This window comes from Lycium barbarum, chromosome 2, assembly GCF_019175385.1.
Source record: "Lycium barbarum isolate Lr01 chromosome 2, ASM1917538v2, whole genome shotgun sequence".
In the NCBI taxonomy this organism is placed as follows: Eukaryota; Viridiplantae; Streptophyta; class Magnoliopsida; order Solanales; family Solanaceae; genus Lycium; species Lycium barbarum.
Genome location: NC_083338.1, coordinates 151,309,326 through 151,331,260, shown reverse-complemented (window position 1 = coordinate 151,331,260; position 21,935 = coordinate 151,309,326). Strand labels below are relative to the sequence as shown.

Sequence of the window (21,935 nt, the reverse complement as noted above, 5' to 3'; positions counted from 1 at the left end):
TTAATTTGACGATTTGTGAAAATTATAATGAATTATGCACATAATAGTACTAATATGAAAATCAAAATGATTAGTTCAAAAATATAATAAGAAAACACACTTTTTTATTAATTCAAAATTAAATATGCTCAATGAAATATCACATGCGCGAAAACTAAAGTTATCAATAACCCAAAGGGTTTCAAAGTGAAATTATCCCTTATAAGGACGGAGCCGGTAGTTATGAGTTCTTGTATTAACCCTACATTTATATTAAATTTCTTATTTAATATGTATTACTCATAATCTATTCAAAACTCAGTAAATAAAAAACAAAATATAATTCAGAACCCATAAATTAAAGATCGTGACTCTTAATACCTTACCCTTTAAAAATAAATGTGGTGTCTTTGTTTTCTTCCCACCCAATTTGCTGTATCACATGTGAGGTTGGTTGTATTAAATAGCCCAACTCTCTATATAAGTAGTATCAGCTACTTTTCTTGGCTTAGCCATAATTTCTACAACAGATAGCGTTTCCAGTTCCTCAAATCTTCACCAATCTCAGTTCTTCTTCTTCTTCCTCTTCTTTTTCTTCTGCTACTTTTCTTAAGAAAATGGCCAATATTGGCATTTTAGCATTGTGTTTCATAGTTGGTTTTTGCAACATTTTATTGAGTGCAAATGCTTTCAGAGCTTCTGGATTGATGAGTGCTCATGCTACTTTCTATGGTGGATCTGATGCTTCTGGCACAATGGGTAAGTACAGAATTATAATAGTCTGTTTTATTTCACTTTCTTTTTTAGTAGGCGTTTGGACCTGCGATTTGAAACTATGGTTTGAAATCAGCATTTGGACATGCGATTTCATCTCATGGTTTCAAACCATGGGATGAAATTCCAAATCATCCAAATAGACATGATTTGGGGTTTCAAACAATGTCACCTTAGTCTATTACGAAAATACCTATATGTTTTGACTTTTGATATTTGGATACTCCTTTATCTTTTAAACATTCTATTTTATCCTCAGTAGTGACATGCTCTTATCGTTATAGAAATGTCATATGGTACATCTAAGACCACAAGTACTAAGGTACTTTTGGTATATTCTAAAAAAAATATTTTTTATTAAATTTCATATCCAAATCAAATACCGACGTATAAAATGAGCAATTAGTGAAAATGACATCAATCTTGATTATTAACAAGTGATACGATTTGTCTTTATTTTTTTTAGAACTTTATTTCCAGTTAACTAGCGCCATAGAAAATGGGAGAGCAGTGAAAAAGACATGAACCTTGATAAGATTTGTTTCTCAAATGGGAAAATACCGTAAAAGTCTTTATTTTGTTAAATTTTTTATCCAATCAAATATTGTCATATAAAATGATTGAATGGTGAAAACGACCCGAATCTTGATTATTAACAAATGATACTACTATATGTTTCCAAAATGAGATATGCCCTAATTCTTTTTATTTTTTTCTAAAAGCTCACGTCTAGATGTCGCTATAAAAAATGAGAGAGTAATTATAAAAATGACCTAAATTTTTATTATTGACAAAGCATATGTCGTTTTTCTTCTTATGTGGGACAGGGGGTGCTTGTGGCTATGGAAACTTGTACTCAACAGGATATGGTACAAACACTGCTGCATTGAGTACTGCATTGTTCAACGATGGAGCATCATGTGGCCAATGTTACAAAATCATGTGTGATTACAATCAAGACCCTAAATGGTGCATAAAGGGGACATCTATTACAATTACAGCCACAAATTTTTGCCCTCCAAACTTTGCACTTCCTAGCAACAATGGTGGATGGTGCAATCCCCCAAGGCCCCATTTTGACATGGCTCAACCTGCTTGGGAACACATTGGTATTTACAGAGGTGGCATTGTTCCAGTCCTCTACCAAAGGTATTTTTCTTATTATAATTTAAGGTTGTCGAATTATCTGATAAAGATATGATTTGTCATATCTATTTCAGTTTGAATGAATTAATCTGGGCATATATTCATGGGCAAGTCAAGCTAAGCATATCTCAAGTTAGTCTGTCTAAAAGACGGGACTAATTTAGATAGCCTATGTAGCTCAAATTAATCCATAAGAAATTGTACAGAAACATATAATTGTTCTTTGTAGATTGGCTGGTTAATATAGTAGTGAACTAGTGATAAACAAACAATTTGATTTGGTAGTGAGATAAGTGATAAGAGAATAATAAACAAATAAAAATAATTTTGAGTTGGCTGTGTTAGATTTCGTTGGGCCATTTGCATAAATGACCCTTTTTTACGGCTATTTAAATTTTTTTCCCTATTAGCCTAGTGGGCCATATTTTGTCTACAAAAAGGAGGATATATCCAACTACTTTTAAAGACAAAATTTAATCCAATAGACACATAATTAATAGGCAGCCTCAAAAGGGGCTATAAGTGTAAATACTTTACTATCATTCATTATTTAGCCCAACTTAGCTTGCTTATCTTGATCCAAAAAACTGGACGGATGGATTGTGGCTCAACTCATTTTAATGTATACAGATTTAGTTCGAACCACCTATTTTGTAGTAATGTTTTTGAAACCACCTATTTTGTAGTAATGTTTTTGAAACCACCTATTTTGTAGTAATGTTTACTTATAGTAATATAACACGTGAAATTACGTATAGTATAAGAATTCTGTACGCTAAAATGTGTGTTGGCTTAGAATATGCACAAATTCTTAGCAATTTGACTTGAAATTTGGGTGTTTGCAGGATTCCATGTGTGAAAAAAGGTGGAGTTAGATTCACAATCCATGGAAGGAACTACTTTGAGCTATTGATGATAAGCAATGTAGGAGGGGCTGGATCAGTACAATCTGTGCAAATTAAAGGCTCAAGAACAAACTGGATGGCAATGTCTAGAAACTGGGGGGCCAATTGGCAATCCAATGCATTTCTCAATGGACAGTCCTTGTCTTTTAAGGTCACTACCTCTGATGGTGTCACTAAAACATTCTTAAATGCTGTCCCATCCAGCTGGCAATTTGGGCAAACATATTCAACCTCTCTTAACTTCTAATTAAAAAAGTTTGAAAAGTTCGAGTCCGGAATTTAAAGTTTGTGAGTTTACACGTGTTGGGCTGCGGCGCGCTTACTGTTTTACTGAAAGCAGCCCGCCCCTTTCCCGTTTTATTTGATATTCGAAATATACTGGCCCGATTGTTGGTGGAATCTTGATTTTTGCAAAAGCGTAAAGCCCATGAACTCTAGTCCAAAGCTGCTGAAAAACATAAACATGTTCAATTATTGTGTGTATGTAGAGTAGTGTGAAATTTGCATTTTTATTTTTGATATATCAAAGGATTGCAATAAGACACTTTGTATTTGATGCAAATGTTGTAGCTGCATCAAGCATATTTTTTAAACAATTCCATTTTCTGTACGTTTGTTATATGTCATTTTTCATGTTATACTTCTCATATTATTATCTTGTATCAAATGAACGTCTTTTTTTGTTGATATATTAGTTGTATGATTAAAGGGGTCTTGGTTAAGTTTCCTTTCCATTAAAGTACATTAAGTTTGTTTAAGTTTTAGCCAAGCAAGATTGAGTTTCAGTTTAACCTAAAACAATGAATTAAAGATTCCCCTTACTTGTTATTTGCAAGAATTTGTCTTCAGTGTGCAGATTCTTGGAATTTTCTGATTATACTCTTGCCTTTGGAACTTTGGGCTTACCCGTTATTCCTGGGCCTTGAGAAAGTCTATAAACACGGTTTCTTGGCCTCAGCCCTAATCACCAATGATTATTAAGAGTGGGTGAGAAATTTGCACGATTCCCTTATTCACGGGTGGTCTTTAATTTTTGTCCCTGAAATTGCTGGGCTTTAATTTTTCCCTTCGCCTAAAATATCCCGAGGTTCTGAGTTCGAACCCTGACAGACTAAAAAAAAAAGAACTCGTAGCAAATTAGGCCTATTCGTGCAAAAGTTAGGCCGTAGAATTCCAGCAAAGTAAAATAAAAAAATTGCATTGCAAAATTTCGCAAGACAAACTTCTGCCTTAAGGCAAAATTTTGGCGAAGCCTTGCCTTGAAATATTTTTTTTTTTACTGAGCGGGGGTTCGAACCCAGAACATTGGGTATTTTCGACTACTTTTTTAAGCGAAAGACAAAAATTAAAGACCAATAATTTTGAGGGCTGAAAATTAAAGATCAGCGGCTTTGAAGGGAAATCCGTGAAAAAATTCTTTCCCTTAATTAATGGCGTGGATTATCCTCTGATTTAACTTAATAAATCGAACTATACCGATTATTGATTTTTGGTCTGATTTCCAGATTCTAAAGATACTAGGTGTCCTCTATTACCTGGAACTCTTGGAGTATTTTTCTCCTCTTAAAAAGCTTTTTTTCCGCGAAAAATTATGGGGAGATGTGCACAATAGAATATCAAATATTCTTCTTGGGAACGAAATTTTCCTTTTTCTTTAGAAAGAAATAGGAAGAAAAGGGTAAAAATAATACCTTTCGACACTTGTCATCCACAATTTCCCAATAATAGTATTTCGTACTATATATGCAGCAATAAAAGCGCATGAGCTAGAATTTAAGGTATGCGTATTGACAAGTATGATTATTAGATAACTTATATGGTAATTATAAGTAAATTATTATGATAAAATTAGTTGATAACTTCATAAAAAAAAAATACTAACCTATCATTATAAATGTAAGAAAAAAAATTATTGTATCCGTGTCTACAACTTAAACCCAAAGCATATATCTACTCCCAGGGGCGAATATATATATATATATATATATATATATATATATATATATATATATATATATATATTATGTTCAAAACACGATTAATCTAGTATTGTAGTTTGTGCTTCGTATTCAAAACTTTATTATATTAGTGTTTGCTACGAATACAAAGTTGGCAAAAATTTATTAAAAGAGAAGACTTGTTTAAAAGGAAACTATTTTTCTCTCCTTGAGATAAAACAATAGCAATATTTAAGCATCAGTTGATACTGCGAATTTTAATTCGATTAATTTAAAGGTGTAAAATATTCTATTACTAATGTATGTAGATTGGACCTAAACAATTCTTATTATTTTTTATCAAATTTTGATTTGGATAATTCTAATTGAAATTATTAAATTAATTTTACATGTTTAAAACGAAACAAAGTAGAAATTTGATTTTCTATTTAAACGAAGAACTACTATTTTTTAATTTTTGGTAAATATTCTTGGTTTAGCTCATTTTACTTGTCATGTTGTCTTTTGCACGGTTTTTTAAGGAAACGTCAATTAGAATTAGAATTTGACTAATTTACCTTATTAATTATTTGATCTCCATTTAATATTATTTTTTCTTTTACGACATTAATCTTTTTTCACATTTATTAGAGTAAGGAAAAAAATAAAAAATTAATTAGATTCTATCTTATTTTAAAATATAAATATTTTAAGTATATTCATTTTAGTAAACATAACAAATAAATGACATGGCGGAATAACAAATACGACAGTTAAATATCTAGATTAGATCTCAGGCTAATATAAGAAAAGCAAGGAAATTGTATGGTTTGACTACTTAACCTTTTGAAGAAAAGTATAATATGGGGTCCACGTTTTTTGCTGTACAATAATTTCATTTGCTCCCACTAATGGATTGATACGCATGTGACAATGAATCCACCATTATTGACTTAATGAGAATACTTTGAGAATTACATGAATATTGTTTGATTTTTTAATATGGGGTGCACGTTTTTTTTTTTTGATGTTGCTTTTTTTTTTAATATGGGGTCCACTTTTTTTTTTACATGAGTTTGGATACTGTGGGGTCCACTTTTTTCCCACCTTATTTTTTTTAATATTGCTTGGTGTTTTTAGTATGGGCCCCACCTTATTATTATTATTATTATTTTTATATTGCTTGGTGTTTTTAGTATGGGGCCCACCCTATCTTTTTTTTTTTAAGGGAGACTGACGACGAAGTATGGATTTAACCCACTTTTATATATATATATATATATATATATATATATATATATATATATATATATATATATATATATATATATATATCTTACTCAAAATCTCTACTTATATTAGATTCGAATTCATAATTTTGATAAAACAATGAGTGTAATGCTGAGAAATCTTGAAGTTGAACCCATTAAATCCCGAGACAATGGACTGGAACACGCTATTCTAACTAATACTTAGAGAAAGAACATGTAAAACAAGCCTAACTTTTATAAAAGCACTAATGCATGCAACAAAGAAAAATGTTAATACTAATCAAGACAAGAAAAATTTCCTAATCTATAACATCTTCTTCTTGTGAGCGAGGTTTGAAACTTAATAAGTGCTTCCACCCTCTTCTCGACCCCAACAAGTTTCACTAATTCAATTACTCTTTTTTTCTCACGTTGTACCTCCAAAGGCACTGGAATTGTAGCCCTCCCAACCACAACTTCACCCGTAGAAGTTCCTGGATCGTCGTAGCAATTTTCACAAATCACCATCAACATCAATTTTTGACCAATAGGATAACTACTGAAAGGCATCTCAATATCCTCGTTCCATGCTGGCACTGGCGTTCCAATTCTCCTCCTTGTCCTGAACTCTCTCCCGCTCTCGTCGCTCACGATCACGCGATAAAGCCCCTTCGAAGCATATGGAAAATTGTCGTTCAGTCGATTAATATATGAAGCTTCTTTGATTAAAAGCTTAATCACATACTCTTCTTCCCAATTATTGTTGTTGTCTCCATCGTAGTGAAAATTATTGCTGTATCTTCTACGTACCATTGGTATATCATCATGATCGAATGTCCTTGGATGGTAGAAACTTCTTCCAGAAAAATCCATGAAGGAATTATAATTAATGGAGAGAGGAGGAAAGAAAGAGAGGGAGAGAGACTTCTTTAGGTATTTGGTGTATATATAGTAGTAGACTTTTATACAAGGAGGTTTTAATAGTTACACTACGAATCAAATTATGGTAATAAGTTTTGTATCTTAAAAATCAGTACGTTACGAGGTCTCTCTATTTAATTTGTATCTGCATCAAGCATACTTGTTCTTTTTTTTTTTTTTTTTTCCTTTTCTATACGTTTGTATTATGGTCATTAAGTTTGTTTAACCTAAAGCAAAATTCGCCTTACTTGTTATTTGCAAGAATTTGTAATCAGTGTGCTCAAGCAATTGAAATTGAAATTTTCTGATGGGCAATTGGCGTGAATGCCCTTCAAATACGCTGGTCTTTAATTTTTGCCCCTGTAATGCGTGGTCTTTAATATTTTCCCTTCTGAGCTAAAAGATAATAAGAAAAAGACGTTACTACCCCTACCCATAAGATATAAAAACCTGAAAGTCTGTAACGAACCCCAAACATCCAATTAAACCTATCCATCATTCCAACAACAAACCTTTCAATCGTTCCATCGTTCCAACATTTCATCGGAGAAATCTCCATTGATTTTGCTGCTACAACGTCAGAAAAGGTAAATACATAATATATAGCGTTTCAATTGAACGTAATTCAACTCAATTTGATGTTTTATTAAGTTTAGATTTGTTAATATTTGAAAATAACAACAAATCCTCTTCTATGAACTAAACAACTGATAGAAAATACAACTTGATATATAACTAATCAGTCTATTCAGTTGAGATTCAACATTGCGAATCATAATTTTACTCAACAACATAGAATTGATCAAATTTAGTGCTTTATTTTGATTTTGACTAGTTTATACGTTCCATTTGATTAGTATACAATGCTCAATGACTTAGACTTGAAATTACAGTAACTTCAGTTGACAAAAAATAATCAGGCAAAGTTCTGAACAAGTATGCCGAAGGAGGTAGAAGTTCGCCTGGCAAAAGAACAAAGTATGCCGTTAGAGTCAAACTTTTATTTTCATAAGCAACACATCAAGTATACAAGTGTTAAGAACTAGAAAAGTATGCCGGAGGAGACAGAAGTTTACTTTACAAAAGAACAAAGTATGCTGTTAGAGGCAACTTTCATTTTCATAAGCAAAATAAAAAAGTACACAAGTGTTAAGAATTAGACAAGTCTGCCGGAGGAGGCAGAAGTTCACTTTACAAAAGAACAAAGTATGCTGTTAGAGGCAACTTTCATTTTCATAAGCAAAATAAAAAAGTACACAAGTGTTAAGAATTAGACAAGTCTGCCGGAGGAGGCAGAAGTTCACTTTACAAAAGAACAAAGTATGCTGTTAGAGGCAACTTTCATTTTCATAAGCAAAATAAAAAAGTACACAAGTGTTAAGAATTAGACAAGTCTACCGAAGGAGGCAGAAGTTCACTTTACAAAAGAACAAAGTATGCTGTTAGAGGCAAACTTTCATTTTCATAAGCAAAACATCAAGTATACAAGTGTTAAGAACTAGAAAAGTATGCCGGAGGAGGCAGAAGTTCACTTTACAAAAGAACAAAGTATGCTGTTAGAGGCAACTTTCATTTTTATAAGCAAAATAAAAAAGTACACAAGTGTTAAGAATTAGACAAGTCTGCCGGAGGAGGCAGAAGTTCACTTTACAAAAGAACAAAGTATGCTGTTAGAGGCAAACTTTCATTTTCATAAGCAAAACATCAAGTATACAAGTGTTAAGAACTAGAAAAGTATGCCGGAGGAGGCAGAAGTTCACTTTGCAAAAGACCAAAGTATGCTGTTAGAGGCAACTTTCATTTTCATAAGCAAAATAAAAAAGTACACAAGTGTTAAGAATTAGACAAGTCTGCCGGAGGAGGCAGAAGTTCACTTTACAAAAGAACAAAGTATGCTGTTAGAGGCAAACTTTCATTTTCATGAGCAAAACAAAAATTTACGCAAGTGTTAAGAACTAGAAAAGTCTGTCGGAAGGGGAAAAACTTCAGTTTACAAAATTACAATGTATGCCGTGAGAGGCAAACTTTCATTTTTCATAACCAAAACAAAACATTATTAACAAAACAACACCAAAAACACATAAGATTGCATAAAACCCAAAATTATTAACAAGACAACACCAAAACACCAAGACACACATAAATTAACTTAATTCATGAAGTTATGCCGGAACAGGCATAACTTTATGCCGGAACCGGCATAACTTCAGTTTCAAAAACCAAGAACTCTGCCGGACCCGACATATGTTGCCTCAGACAAACACAGTCTTCATGAAAACCAGATTATTAAACAAAAACAACAGCAACAACATAAAACAGCTATTCAGAGGCAAAACTTCAAAGATTCAACAAAGAGAAAACCAAAACGCATATCAAAATCAACTAAAACATATTACGACATTCATAATACGACATTCAAAAAACCAAAATATATACATGGGAAATGAAACTAAAGTTCAAAAATTCATACAGACACTGTAACAAAACACTATAATTTTAAATAAAAAAGGATCAATTAAATATAAAAAACGAAGAAGACAAAGATATCAATTCAACAAACAACAATTTAACATAAAAACAAATATTGAAACGAGCAAAAGATCCAAATTCGTACCTAAATTTTAGAACAGATAAGACAAACACAAAACAGAGGAGGAACGAAGAAGCAAAAAAAGAAAAGAAAAGGGCAAATGACGAAATAGAAAGAGTTTTAATGGGGTAAGGGTAATTTCATCAAAAAACTTTCATTAAACAGGCGGCAAGGGCAAAAATTAAAGAAGGCATAAATGAGGGGCAAAATATAAAGACCGGCCCAAAATGATTTAACTTTTATAAAAAGAAATAAAAATATAAGAAGGTAATGTGTGCTAATAAGAAAGATTTTATATCAAAAAAGGGGAAAGTTTAAGAGTTGAGACTATATAACTTAATACCTTTCCTATTGTTATTGCGTTTGTCTCAATCTATCTATCTATATCTATATTATTATAAAAGCATGAATATAAATGTTGATTGACCAAAATAACCTTCAAATATTGAACGACATTTGTACCTTTATTAATTACTTCTATTACGAGTGAACTAACTAACAACTGACTCAACGTTACTAATTATACTAATCCTGTTTGTATTGAAACAACCGACTTATATCCTTATCCCTATGTAGTAAAGAATGTTGCCACTTTTCCTCTTTTGTTTTGCTTAAAAAGTTACTAATTATTACTATTTTCACTAACCTATTTCTATTGCAACAGGCAAATACACTTTATCACTATTCCTATTAAAGAACGTTACTAATTATTACTAATTATATTTCTATTGAATGAAATACCTAGCAGCTAAACAAAGTTGCCTCTCCTCGCTAGAAAATTACTACACACATGCTTCTAATAAAGTAAATCAACTGTATTAGATAATAAAAAATAATCTATATTTAAAGTAGACATTGTTTTGCAAATTTTTCTTAATTATTACAGGTGCTTTGAAATAGCAGTGGAACCAGATTTGGCGAAAGAATACGTGCCTATAAATAATATAAGAAAGTCCGATGATCAATGGATAATAAAGGTATTGGTCATTGGAAGAGAATCAATAATAGAATATAAAAACGCAAGAGGCGATGGTTCACGTATGCAGTTGACCAAAATATCCTTCAAATATTTGACAACCTTTATGCCCTTAGTTTAAAATTATAATTGTAATATTTAAGACTTTGAAATCAACTAAAATAGTAATAAAGACTTACAAAATGCATGTAAACAAGGATTCTAATAGACACAACATATATGTAATCACAATAGCTAATACGGAAATAAGCAGTTAAAAACAATGAGGAAAAATATGGATTAGCCTCGAAATTATGTTCGTGTTTTTCTTCTGATCCTTTTTATTTTTAATAAATAATATTATTATACCTTATTTTTGTGATAAACCTAATTTTTTTTTAATTAAATAACTAAATACTCTTAAAACTTATTGATATTTTTATAATATAATTTTGTTTAGTAACGATTTTCAACACTTATGTATCTGTAAATGACAATAAATAAACATATGATCACTTAATCTCTAATATTGCATTATCTTAGTCGTAACATGTTTTATATATGGGGCAAAAGAAGAAAAAAATAAATATCTATAATATCAATTTCAAAGAAGTATTAAGTATATACAATTCTATACCATAGGAATATTTTGTTAACTCATAAAACAAATATATATAATTACAAATAATATTATCTAATATATTTTTTTTTTACTATGATTGAGTTTGATTGAGAATAACGTGCAACTGCACGTTTATAGAGACTAATATTCGTAAAAATGGAAATGATAAGAATATTATAAACACCGACGTGCATCAATTTTTTAGGTTATTTTTTTCTTCCTTTTTTGAGCTTCACTCGTTTCTCTGTGTGTATTAATTATTACATGCCAACATTTCTATTTTTTCAGTAAAGTAATATCACCGAATTCTCTAGCTTAGCAGCCTTAGCCTAATTATGCTTTACTATTTTATTGAGGGTTTCTTGAGACGCGCGGCGGGTCAACTCTAATGTGAATAATTGGGAGAAGTAGTTAATTAATTAAGTACATATATAAATTCAATTAAAAGTTTATATCACTTTATGCCATAAACATACTTCCCTACCCTAGCTAAGAGACTCTTGTTAAATTTTCTATTACATTTAATTGTAGAGTGTTCTAATTATTGGAACTGAGATTTTTTTTTCCTTGTTGGAAAAAAATGAACATACCTCATATATAATTAAATAAAAATGTGTTGAACTTGATTCCCATGTGGGGATTGAGCAACCATTGGTTTTCCCCTTTGTGTGTGAGTTGCCAATAGAAATAAAATTAGTGATTATTAGAACTGGGATCATTTCTTGCTTAAGATAATTAACATACCTCATATAAAACAAAAAATAAATTTAAAAAATGTGTTAAAGAACTCCAGTTTTAATTGTCACTCTAGTGGTCCTAGATCACCAAACTTACTTACAAACATATGATGAGATTCCGATAACAACTATTCCTATTGTCTACATAATTTTGCCCTCTATGTTTTCCCTTTAAATACTCATAGGATAGTTCCTTAGTTCTCACACTCAATAGCTACCTACAAAAAAATACAAGCTTTCAATATTTGATAATTGTGATGGCATTACAAAGATTTCTTGTTGCTTTTGTAATTGTTTTTGTGCTATTTTCATGTGTGAATGCCCTTAGCTCCAATTACTATGATAAAACTTGTCCCAAGGCTGAGTTCACCATCACACAAGTTGTTAAAAAAGCAATGTCAAATGATAAAACAGTTCCAGCTGCTCTATTGAGGATGCATTTCCATGATTGTTTCGTCAGGGTAAACTTCTACTCCTATACATTGTTATTTAACATCGAAATGATTTAAGTTATATACATTGATAATTTTAAAATATTATTCACTATCAGTGTAGTTTAACCCGTGTTAGCTTGTGAGTTACGATTTTTATTAGTTTACCAATTACTAATGTTTATCATAAAGATGTACACTGAGATGAGCTTAACTTGAGCAACACCATGGTCAGTTTAATACAGTCGACCCTAATTTGAGTTTGAAATTGAGGCATAGTTGTTGTTATACAATTTAGTCATAATTATCTTATGAATGACATGATTTGGAAATATCTCTTACATTGTGGTCGGTGCATAAAACTTAAACTAACTAGTGAAAACTTTCACTTTCTTTTACAATGATCATTATATTTTATGCTGTAATCTTAGGACATACTTATTATGTGTTATTTTTATATATCTGATGGTGTTATTTTTTTATTTTTTTTATATCGAAGGGTTGTGACGGTTCTGTGTTGCTGAATTCGACAAAAAATAACCAAGCAGAGAAGGATGGACCTCCTAACATTTCACTACATGCTTTTTATGTTATTGATGATGCTAAGAAAGAAATCGAAAATATATGCCCAGGAGTTGTCTCGTGTGCTGATATTTTGGCTGTCGCAGCCAGAGATGCTGTTACTCTTGTGAGTTCTATTGTAACAAAACATTTTTCATATAAGTATTCGGGGTCTAGACTCCGACTCGATTAATTTGAATTAGCGCCATAGAAAACTTTATCGATTGAAAAATGGCTAGTCGATTTTCAGACGACCTTTTAAGTTACCGAAAAAGTTGTCTGAAATGTTTTAAACGGCTAAAGTTTAATCATTTTTGCTTAAATTTCAGGCACACATAACTAAAATTCAGACACTACATATCTAAATTTGTTCCCAATAAAAAAAAAAAATGGATACAAGTTAAATAGCAGTGTCCAAATAGGGCACGCCTAAAATTCTTAATGAAGAAGAATATAATTCTACAATAATACGACTATTACTTTCAAAATATGTTGACTATGTTCATGTTGCTGTATTTTAGAGGCTCTCAAGACTTATGTTGGAATCACTTATTTATTTGCTCAATGGTTTTAGTCTGGAGGACCTACTTGGGCCGTGCCGAAAGGTAGAAAAGATGGACGAGTTTCTAAGGCCACTGAAACAAGACAATTACCTGGTCCAACTTTCAACATCTCTCAGTTACAACAAAGCTTCTCCCAGAGAGGCCTTTCTTTGGATGATTTAGTTGCACTTTCAGGTAAAGAATCTATATAAGTTAGTTTCAAAAAAATATCTAAGTACCACAGAAAGTCACAAAACAATTCTTTTGCTTACATAAATAAATTTAGTGATTTTCGTGATACTTATGTAAATGTTGAGCTATATTTTGATTATAAAATGTACTTTAGTGACTTTTGTGATTTAGGTAAAGTTGAGTAATTTTTTCAAATAAGTGACTTATTGTATTAAAAAATTATATATTTTGTGCAACAAACTTACAATATGTCTATTCTTTTTTTTTTTCATATTTAGGAGGACACACTCTTGGATTTTCTCATTGTTCATCCTTCGAAAACAGAATCCACAACTTCGATAAGAAAAACGACGTCGATCCAACACTAGATGTATCATTTGCAGCTAATTTAAAGAAAGTATGCCCCGTTAAAAACACAGTGAAAAATGCAGGGTCCACATTGGATTCTACAACATTTTTATTCGATAACGTATATTACAAGTTAGTAATGAAGAAGAAGGGGCTTTTCTCTTCGGATTCGACTTTGCTCACAAATTCAAGGGCCAAAACACTTGTTTCAAATTTTGCCACTTCCCAAAATGAGTTCTTTAAAGCTTTTGCTAGTTCAATGATCAAAATGAGCAGTATCGGGGGTTCTGGTCAAGAAATAAGGCGTGATTGTAAATTTGTTAATTAAATGGAGTTGCCTTTATTATGGAGCATTTTACTGTCCAATATAGAACTTCTCGGCATGAATTCGAATTTAATCGGGCTCATTGCAAGTATCGGACGTTGGGTGAAAGATAAAAGAAATAGGTGTTGAACCTGGTTAATAAGTTGGTTTGCTTTGTGATTGGTAACATTTTCACAGACTTTGAGTATTTTTAATTTCTATTTTGATTTGCTTTTTATTCTTTTGCGGGGTTAACAATCTAGAGTGAGTTTGAGAGGAGCTTGTGAGAGGATTTATTTGAGGATGGTGTCTCTTTGCATCTTTATTGATTTAATTGTAAAATGAAGCTGGATGAAATAAATTTATATTTTCTTTGTTTGTTTTCATCTGTCATACACTGAGGGGACTATGAAAAGTATTTTCTTGGTTTAGCAAGGTTGGACTCATAATTCCAAATAGAAAATGAAACATTGACGTGCTAAGTCTTTACGTACTTTCTACTTAAGTTTTGGTGCAAGTTTTACATATTACTCAGAGAAGAATTGAAGATATACATATATTTTTAGTCTGTCCCAATTTATGTGATGCACTTTTCTTTTTAGTTTGTCTAAAAAAAAAAATGGTACATTTTCTTATTTGACAACAATTTAACTTCAAACTGTACCTTTTACGCTTAACGAGATGATTTATAACCACACAAATATATCTTTAGCTTGTTTTAAATCACAAGATTAAAAAGTCTTTCTTTATTTCTTAAACTCCATGTCAAGTCAAACTATATCACATAAATTGGGACGGAGGGGGCATTAATATAAGAAGTGAACATAAATAGTGATTGAAAATTACTCCAATTTATTTCCTCCGTTTTTTCCATTACCTAGTGTTTGATCTCCTTGAATGTAAAACATTACATTGCCAGGCATTCATTTTAGAAATAAGAGAATAATATACAAAGCATGGTTAACCACTTCATACACAAGAACTACGTACTGGGTATCCATCCCTCTTATGATATGCAGACAACATGCAAACCCACACAAATCAGAGAGAGCAGGGGGAGGGGCCAACGAAATTAAGGTAACTCAAAAAAACAATAAAAATTGAGATTAGGTCAAGTCCTTATTTATACAAAAAGTTGGCCGGGCTAGTACTGCGATAGAAGGGTTTTAATTTGACTTGTCCTCTCCCGAAAAGGCCATATATCCTCTGTCTTTAAGTTTAAAAAATCCATGAAGAAAATGGAAACATGATTTTGGGCGATTCTGAGCCGTTTGATTTGACGGATGTAAGGCTAAGATTAAATGGAATTGTAATTAATTAAACGGAATATATATGTCTAGTATACATGTCCGCACCACCAACAGAAACATTTACGAATAACATACTCAATTATATAGAAGGTAAATAAAAACATAACTAAAAATCCTTTTTTGAAAAAATAGAAAAACCCAATTCTCATCTTCTTAAAATTAAACAACTAATGCATCATTAATTTTTAAAGTTTGTTTGCTTAATAAAATCAGCCCAAGACTATTGGAGTAGTATTATTTTTGCACCAATTCCAACTCATTTTTGCTGAAGAAAAAGAAATCCTATCTTTTCATCTTCAACTGCCAGCACACTTTTGGCTTAGGGTGAGACGTGAAGTTTTCTCTTGTGTTGCTAAATCCATTTTTTATTTATTTAATCATGCTACTCAATGGAAGATAGTTTTCTGGATAATATTTGCTCCAATTTTTACCAAGTGTTGAGTATAGATGCTTTTATTTAGACATTCAAATGAATGACTTGTTTCTCAAAAAAAAAAAATAAAAAAAATCAACATGTAAACCCTTTAGATAGTTATTGAAGATTGTAAAAGAAGTACAAAATATATATAGCAAAAGAAAGAAAAAACAGCGTTTTAAGAGAAATTTTTAAAACTTTAAACTAAACTACTCAAATCTCCATATTATTAAATAAAGTTATTACAATAACATCCTAGGTAATGTCTTTAAATACATGGCTAGTATCTTATTGACTTGAATTAGCAAAAGACAACAAGTATGAAAATAAAAAAAAAGACAACACTAAATTTTTTGTATATTTGTTTATACTTAAGGCCTCATATTTAAATTATTATCATTTATTTCTTTTATTTTTTATGTAATTTTACTTATTTAAAAATATTTATTGTAATTATATTATTTTATGAAATATTAAAAAATAAATACTCGTGGGGCTAACGTCCCGTGCCTTGGGGCTTATGCTTTGCCGAGACAAATATAATAAGCCCCGCCTTTTAAAACACTAATCGTCACCCTCTATTTTATTTGTGTACGTACTCTGTCACATTTTGTTGCTCCACTCCCACACACAATGACACAGACCTACGCTACACTACACTAAGCTTATTTTTGCAACAATTCCAACTCATTTTTGCAGAAGAAAAAGAAACCTTATCTTTTCATCTTCAACTGCCAGCACACTTTTTGGCTTAGGGTGAGACGTGAAGTTTTCTCTTGTGCTGCTAAATCCATGTTTTTAAATTTAATCATGCTACTCAATGGAAGATAGTTTTCTGGATAGTATTTGATCCAATTTTTACCAAGTGTTGAGAATAGATGCTTTTATTTAGACACTCAAATGAATGACTTGTTTCTCAAAAATAAAATAAAAAATAAAAAAATCAACATCTAAACCCTCATTCTTTGATTTCTCTGCCTTACTTGTGTTTTGTTGTGGTTTTAAATTTGTTTTCTCTTGCTTAATATTTTAATTTGTTTCCTTGTATCTTTTTCATTGTCACTGTTAAACAGAGTAAGTATTGTGTAGACTTGTAGTTATAATTTATTCTTCAAATTCTTGTGGTCTTAATAAAAGATCTAATCTTTGTGTTGTTTGCAGAGAATTAAGATGCGTAAAATATTTTCAAGATATGTTCGAGAATTTGTTGCCTTTTATAGGAAAGAAGAGGCGATAACAATCCTTAAGAGGTCTTTCATATATGATGAGAATTCTGGTCTTGGTGCAATTTTCGGTTGTCTTATACTCTCATCTTTGGAACTTTACACTAATAATTTAAAAGCGGATGAGATAGAGTTTAAAGCGATTCAAAATATGAAGCACCTTAACAAGATGTAAGTTCATGAAAATTTTAATTTGACTTGAGCATTTTTTTTAATTCTTACCAATACCATACTGACATTGAACATTCATCACAGCATCAAGAATATGGAAGGAAGGAAAGAAAACTATCTTGACTGTAAATCTGTGAAAGCGCTTTTACGTGATCAAAGGAAAAAGTCTGTTAAACCGATAAGATTGTTCTCTCATTGCTTGCATTTCGTGCTTATTTTAAAGTATGCAATATCCTCCGTTTCAAGGAATTTTGCATGTATTTATGTGTTAGTTTTATACGATTTTTTTTTTTAAAAAAAAAAGTAAATTTTGTACTTTGTTGAACTTGATTGGAAGTTTATGATTGGGGGATGAGAGTGGTGGGCTGAGTGCTAATTATAAAGGGACTGCTCAAGAAGATGAAACTACCTCTCTTTTCCCTGATCAGATGGATGATCATCCATTTATAGGTTTGAATCCCAAAAAAACTATGTTGGGATTGGTTATTTGAAGTACTTAATATCATTTATGAATGACACCTAACATGCATTAGCTATGAATTTGATTGAAGGGTCTTTAATATGATGTATTTATATCCATTATGCTCCATGTCGGCATCATTTCATTCAAATATATGTCTTGTATATAACAAATTTGCTTGGTTCTTATACATGATCATGTTCTTTTTAAGTAACTTTGGTGTTGTGGCCTTTTGTTTGAAGCAGGTTATGTGTTGCTTGCGAGGTGTTCTAGGTGTTTTAAGGGGTTTTTGTGTTTTGAACCATAAAATGATGTATTTATGTGTTAATTTCATACCATTTTTGGAAAAAAAAAGTAAAATTGGAATAATAAAGGGACTTCACAAGAAGATGAGAGCACCTCTTTTCCCAGGTTGGTGATCATCAATAGTTGGGGCCTAGTTGTATGAAGTATTTATATCCATTATGCTCTATGCTAATATTTGTCTTACGTATAACAAATTTGCTTGGTTCTTATACATGATCATCTTTAAAAAAAAAATTGATGATGTGCCTTTGTTGTTTGAAGCAAGTGATGTGTTTCTTGCTAGGTGCTATAGGTGTTTCAAGGGATTTTGTGTTTGAACCATAAAAAATACTATGTATTTATGTGTTAATTTAACAACCTCTCTACCTTCACGAGGTAGGGGTAAGGTCTGCGTACAATCTACCCTCCCCAAACCCCACTTGTGGAATTACACTGGGTATGTTGTTGTTGTTATGTGTTAATTTTATACCTTTTTTTTGGAAAAAGTAAAATTGGTACCTTGTTGAGTGCTAATAATAAAAGGACTGCTGAAAAAGGTGAGAGTACATTTATTTTCCCTGATCAGGCGGGTGATCATCATATACCTTATGTTATATGATCAGTTATGCTCTATGTTAAGTATATGTCTTACAACACTTATATTTTGATGTTAGGAGTTGCCGCTAGGTGTTTCAAAGGATTTTGTGTTTTGAACAACTAAAATGATGTATTTCTACGTTAACTTCCGACTATTTTTGGAAAAAAAAAAAAGTAAATTGGTAGTTTGTTGACCTTGAGTGGATTGTTATGATTGTATCAATGTCATTAGTTCTACACACAAACATGCAGAGCACCTCTGTTTTCCCTGAGCTGGTCAGTGATCATCATGTACATTCTGTTATATGAAGTATTTGTATCCATTATGAAAGAACACCTAACAAGGTTGTGTTAGTTATGAAGTTTGATTGGAGGGTCTCGTTTATGAAGTATTTATATCCATTATGCTCTAGGTGGGACTCATTTTATTCAAATATTTGATTATTTGTCTTCTATTCAACAAGTTTGCTTGTCAAATTTGTATATGCGATAATTTTTTTATTTTTTTTTTGATGTTGTGGCTTGTTGTTTGAAGCAAATGATGTGTTGTTTGCTTGGTGTTTCAAGAGATTTTTGTTTTGAACCATAAAAATGATGTATTTCTCTGTTAAATTTGGACTATTTTTGGAAAAAAAGTAAAATGAGAGTGGTGGGTTAAGTGCTAATAATAGAGCACCTCTCTTTTCCCTGATCAGGTGGTTGATCATCATATATCTTGTGTTATATGAAGTATTTATATCCATTATGGTCTATGCTAATATATGTCTTATATACAATAATTTTTCCTAGTTCCTATACATGATCATGTTCTTTTTAAATAATTTTGATGTTGTGGTTTTGTTGTTTGAAGCAAGTGGTGTTGCTTGCTAGGTGTTTAAAGGGGTTTCTGTGTTTTGAACCATAAAATTGATGTATTTCTCTGTTAAATTCAGGATGTGCTACTTATCTTGCTGGTGGAGGGAGATGAAAAAGAAGAAGAATGGAGGAGGAGAGGATGGCAGGAAGGGTAGTTATGGAGGCTAGCGGAATGGGTATCAAATTCATTTCTCCTTTTTTTGATATTTGGAGGGGCGTAAAGACTACTTGCCTAAGCTCTCTCACCTGCTCTATCCAAAGCTTCTAACCCTAGGAAAATGTGTTAACTCTTTCATTTGTATGACAAATTGAGAATCTTGGACTATGGCTTCCGGATTGATATATCGTACGACATAATGGGAAGTCTGTGATTGGATATATTAGACGTCATTTTGTTTGGTTATCTTAAAGATTGAAGTATTTACATACCATAATATCTGTTTCTTTAGTAAGATCACTGACTTGTCTAGCTGAGCAGCCTTAGCTGGATTATGCTTTAGTAGTTTAAAGAGGGTTTGTTGAGGTGAGTCAACTCGAGAATGGATAATTGAGACAAGTAGTTAAATTAAGTAGTTATATATAGTTCAATATAGAAATAAATTAAAAGTGTTATAGTATCAATTTATTCCATAAACACACTTCCCTACTCTAGCTAGTAGATTCTTGTTAAATTTTCTACTACATTTATGTGTAGCGTGGTCTTCATATTACACACACACACACACACACACATATATATATATTTGGTGACAAATTTTTAAAAAGTTCGTGCATAATTAAGAGTCGGACTAACTTTGAGTTTTTAGCTATTTAAACTTGTGTTACGTACTGTCATACTAGACGACTTTAATTTTACGTATCGTACCATACTAAAGTCTTAAAAACTACCACAAAGAGTAACAGCTTTAAAGCAGTCAAATGCAAGCCTCTTTGTGGTTCTTAACAAAATGAAATGTTGTGACGTGATCGTAGCAAAAGAATAACAAGAAGCGAATTTAATTTAGTAAAGAGAATTACTAAACTTTCTAAGGTCGCAACAGACAAACGTACACTTCAGGTGCCAAGGAAGTTGCCATCAAGATGGCAAAAGAAGAAGTGTGAAGAGATGTCCAACATTCTTTGTAAACTGAGGTTTGCTCCGGTGAAAAGCATTGAGTTGCATATTAAAGTTTCATATTAAGGCCTCTTCAACAATAATAATTGCAACCTAATTTTGTTAATTGACTTAGTTTCTTTTTTCTTAGATACCAAATCTTAGGTTTATGGTAACTTTTTGTTTCGGAATGAGAGTGGTTAAAATCCTTTTATGTGTGGAACAAATATAGTCATTTACCCTATAATGATTTATTTATTAGATATTTTAGAATCCATTCATGTGCTCTTTATTAAAAAAATAAAAAAATAAAAAGGAAGAAGAAGAAGAAGATACAGTTAATGTTTTAATTCTACTTTTGGTTAGTTTCTAAAAATTAAAGTTTTGCATATAGCTTTGAGTTGGAGTAACAAACTTGTATCGATGCGTGTTTTGATTTTGAGCAATAATTTAATAATACTTTTAGTTTTTCTAGAAATAAAAATGGTTATTTTTAATATTTTAGTATGAAAACAAAGATTATTTCTTAAATTGAACAAAGTTTTTTTTATGACCGCGCGAAGCACGGACAAATTTACTAGTAGAAAATTAAAGTACTAAGTCTTTCTCGCTTTCTACTTAAATATTGGTGTAATTTTTGCACTATTACTAGAGAAACATTGATTATTTACAGGGAAAATACATAAAATGCACCCCAAAACATTTGGCCAAATTTGCAACAACACACCTAACCTTTACGGGTGACCTATTACCCCCCTGTACCTATTTATAGTGTGTTTTATTGGCCATTAAAATATCACCCCTAGTCTTTTAAAGTCAGGTGCACCCCATGCGCCTGAGAAAAGACTAAAACACCCTTACCATTATAATATCTACCCATTTCTTATTTTCTTCCCATTCTTTAACACTTAGATGAAAAACACTCCAAAAAAACGAATCGACTCCCTTTCAAATCTTCACATCATCATCGTATTTTTTGCGCATTGTAGTCAAATTGTCGAGTTTAGGGTTTGGATTTTGGCACATTTTGCACTGAAGACACTAGATTTTACCTCTTTCATAACTTAATGTATAAAAAAAATTGGGGGAAATTAGAAGCCGTAACCTACTAGATATAGGAAAAAAATGAAAGAAGAGGAGAAATTTACTCAAGCTTGTAACTTACCTCTTGAATCCATCCCTTAATTTGAAGTTAGGTTTTCAATTTTTTAAGCATCAATGGAGTTTCAATTGGGTAATATGGTATTGAAATGGGTCAATAATAGATAAATTGAGGGAATTAAAAAAAATAGCAGTTGGGAGGACCAGGTGGCAAAAAAAAAAAAAAAAGGG

General features: G+C 31.4%; 2 protein-coding genes across 2 annotated transcripts; both read left to right on the top strand.

The window, feature by feature from the left end:
- Positions 1-470: 470 nt before the first annotated feature.
- On the top strand, positions 471-3,493 carry LOC132628145 (expansin-A11-like). The gene is made up of 3 exons (XM_060343881.1): positions 471-738; positions 1,581-1,902; positions 2,745-3,493. The coding sequence occupies exons 1-3, from the start codon at positions 597-599 to the stop codon at positions 3,049-3,051; spliced, it is 771 nt and encodes a 256-aa protein (XP_060199864.1). The 5' UTR covers positions 471-596; the 3' UTR covers positions 3,052-3,493.
- Positions 3,494-12,073: 8,580 nt separating this feature from the next.
- Positions 12,074-14,218, top strand: LOC132623949 (peroxidase 64-like). The gene is made up of 4 exons (XM_060338768.1): positions 12,074-12,277; positions 12,747-12,935; positions 13,383-13,545; positions 13,821-14,218. Exons 1-4 carry the CDS (start codon positions 12,074-12,076, stop codon positions 14,216-14,218), a joined length of 954 nt encoding a protein of 317 aa, XP_060194751.1.
- Positions 14,219-21,935: the final 7,717 nt, after the last annotated feature.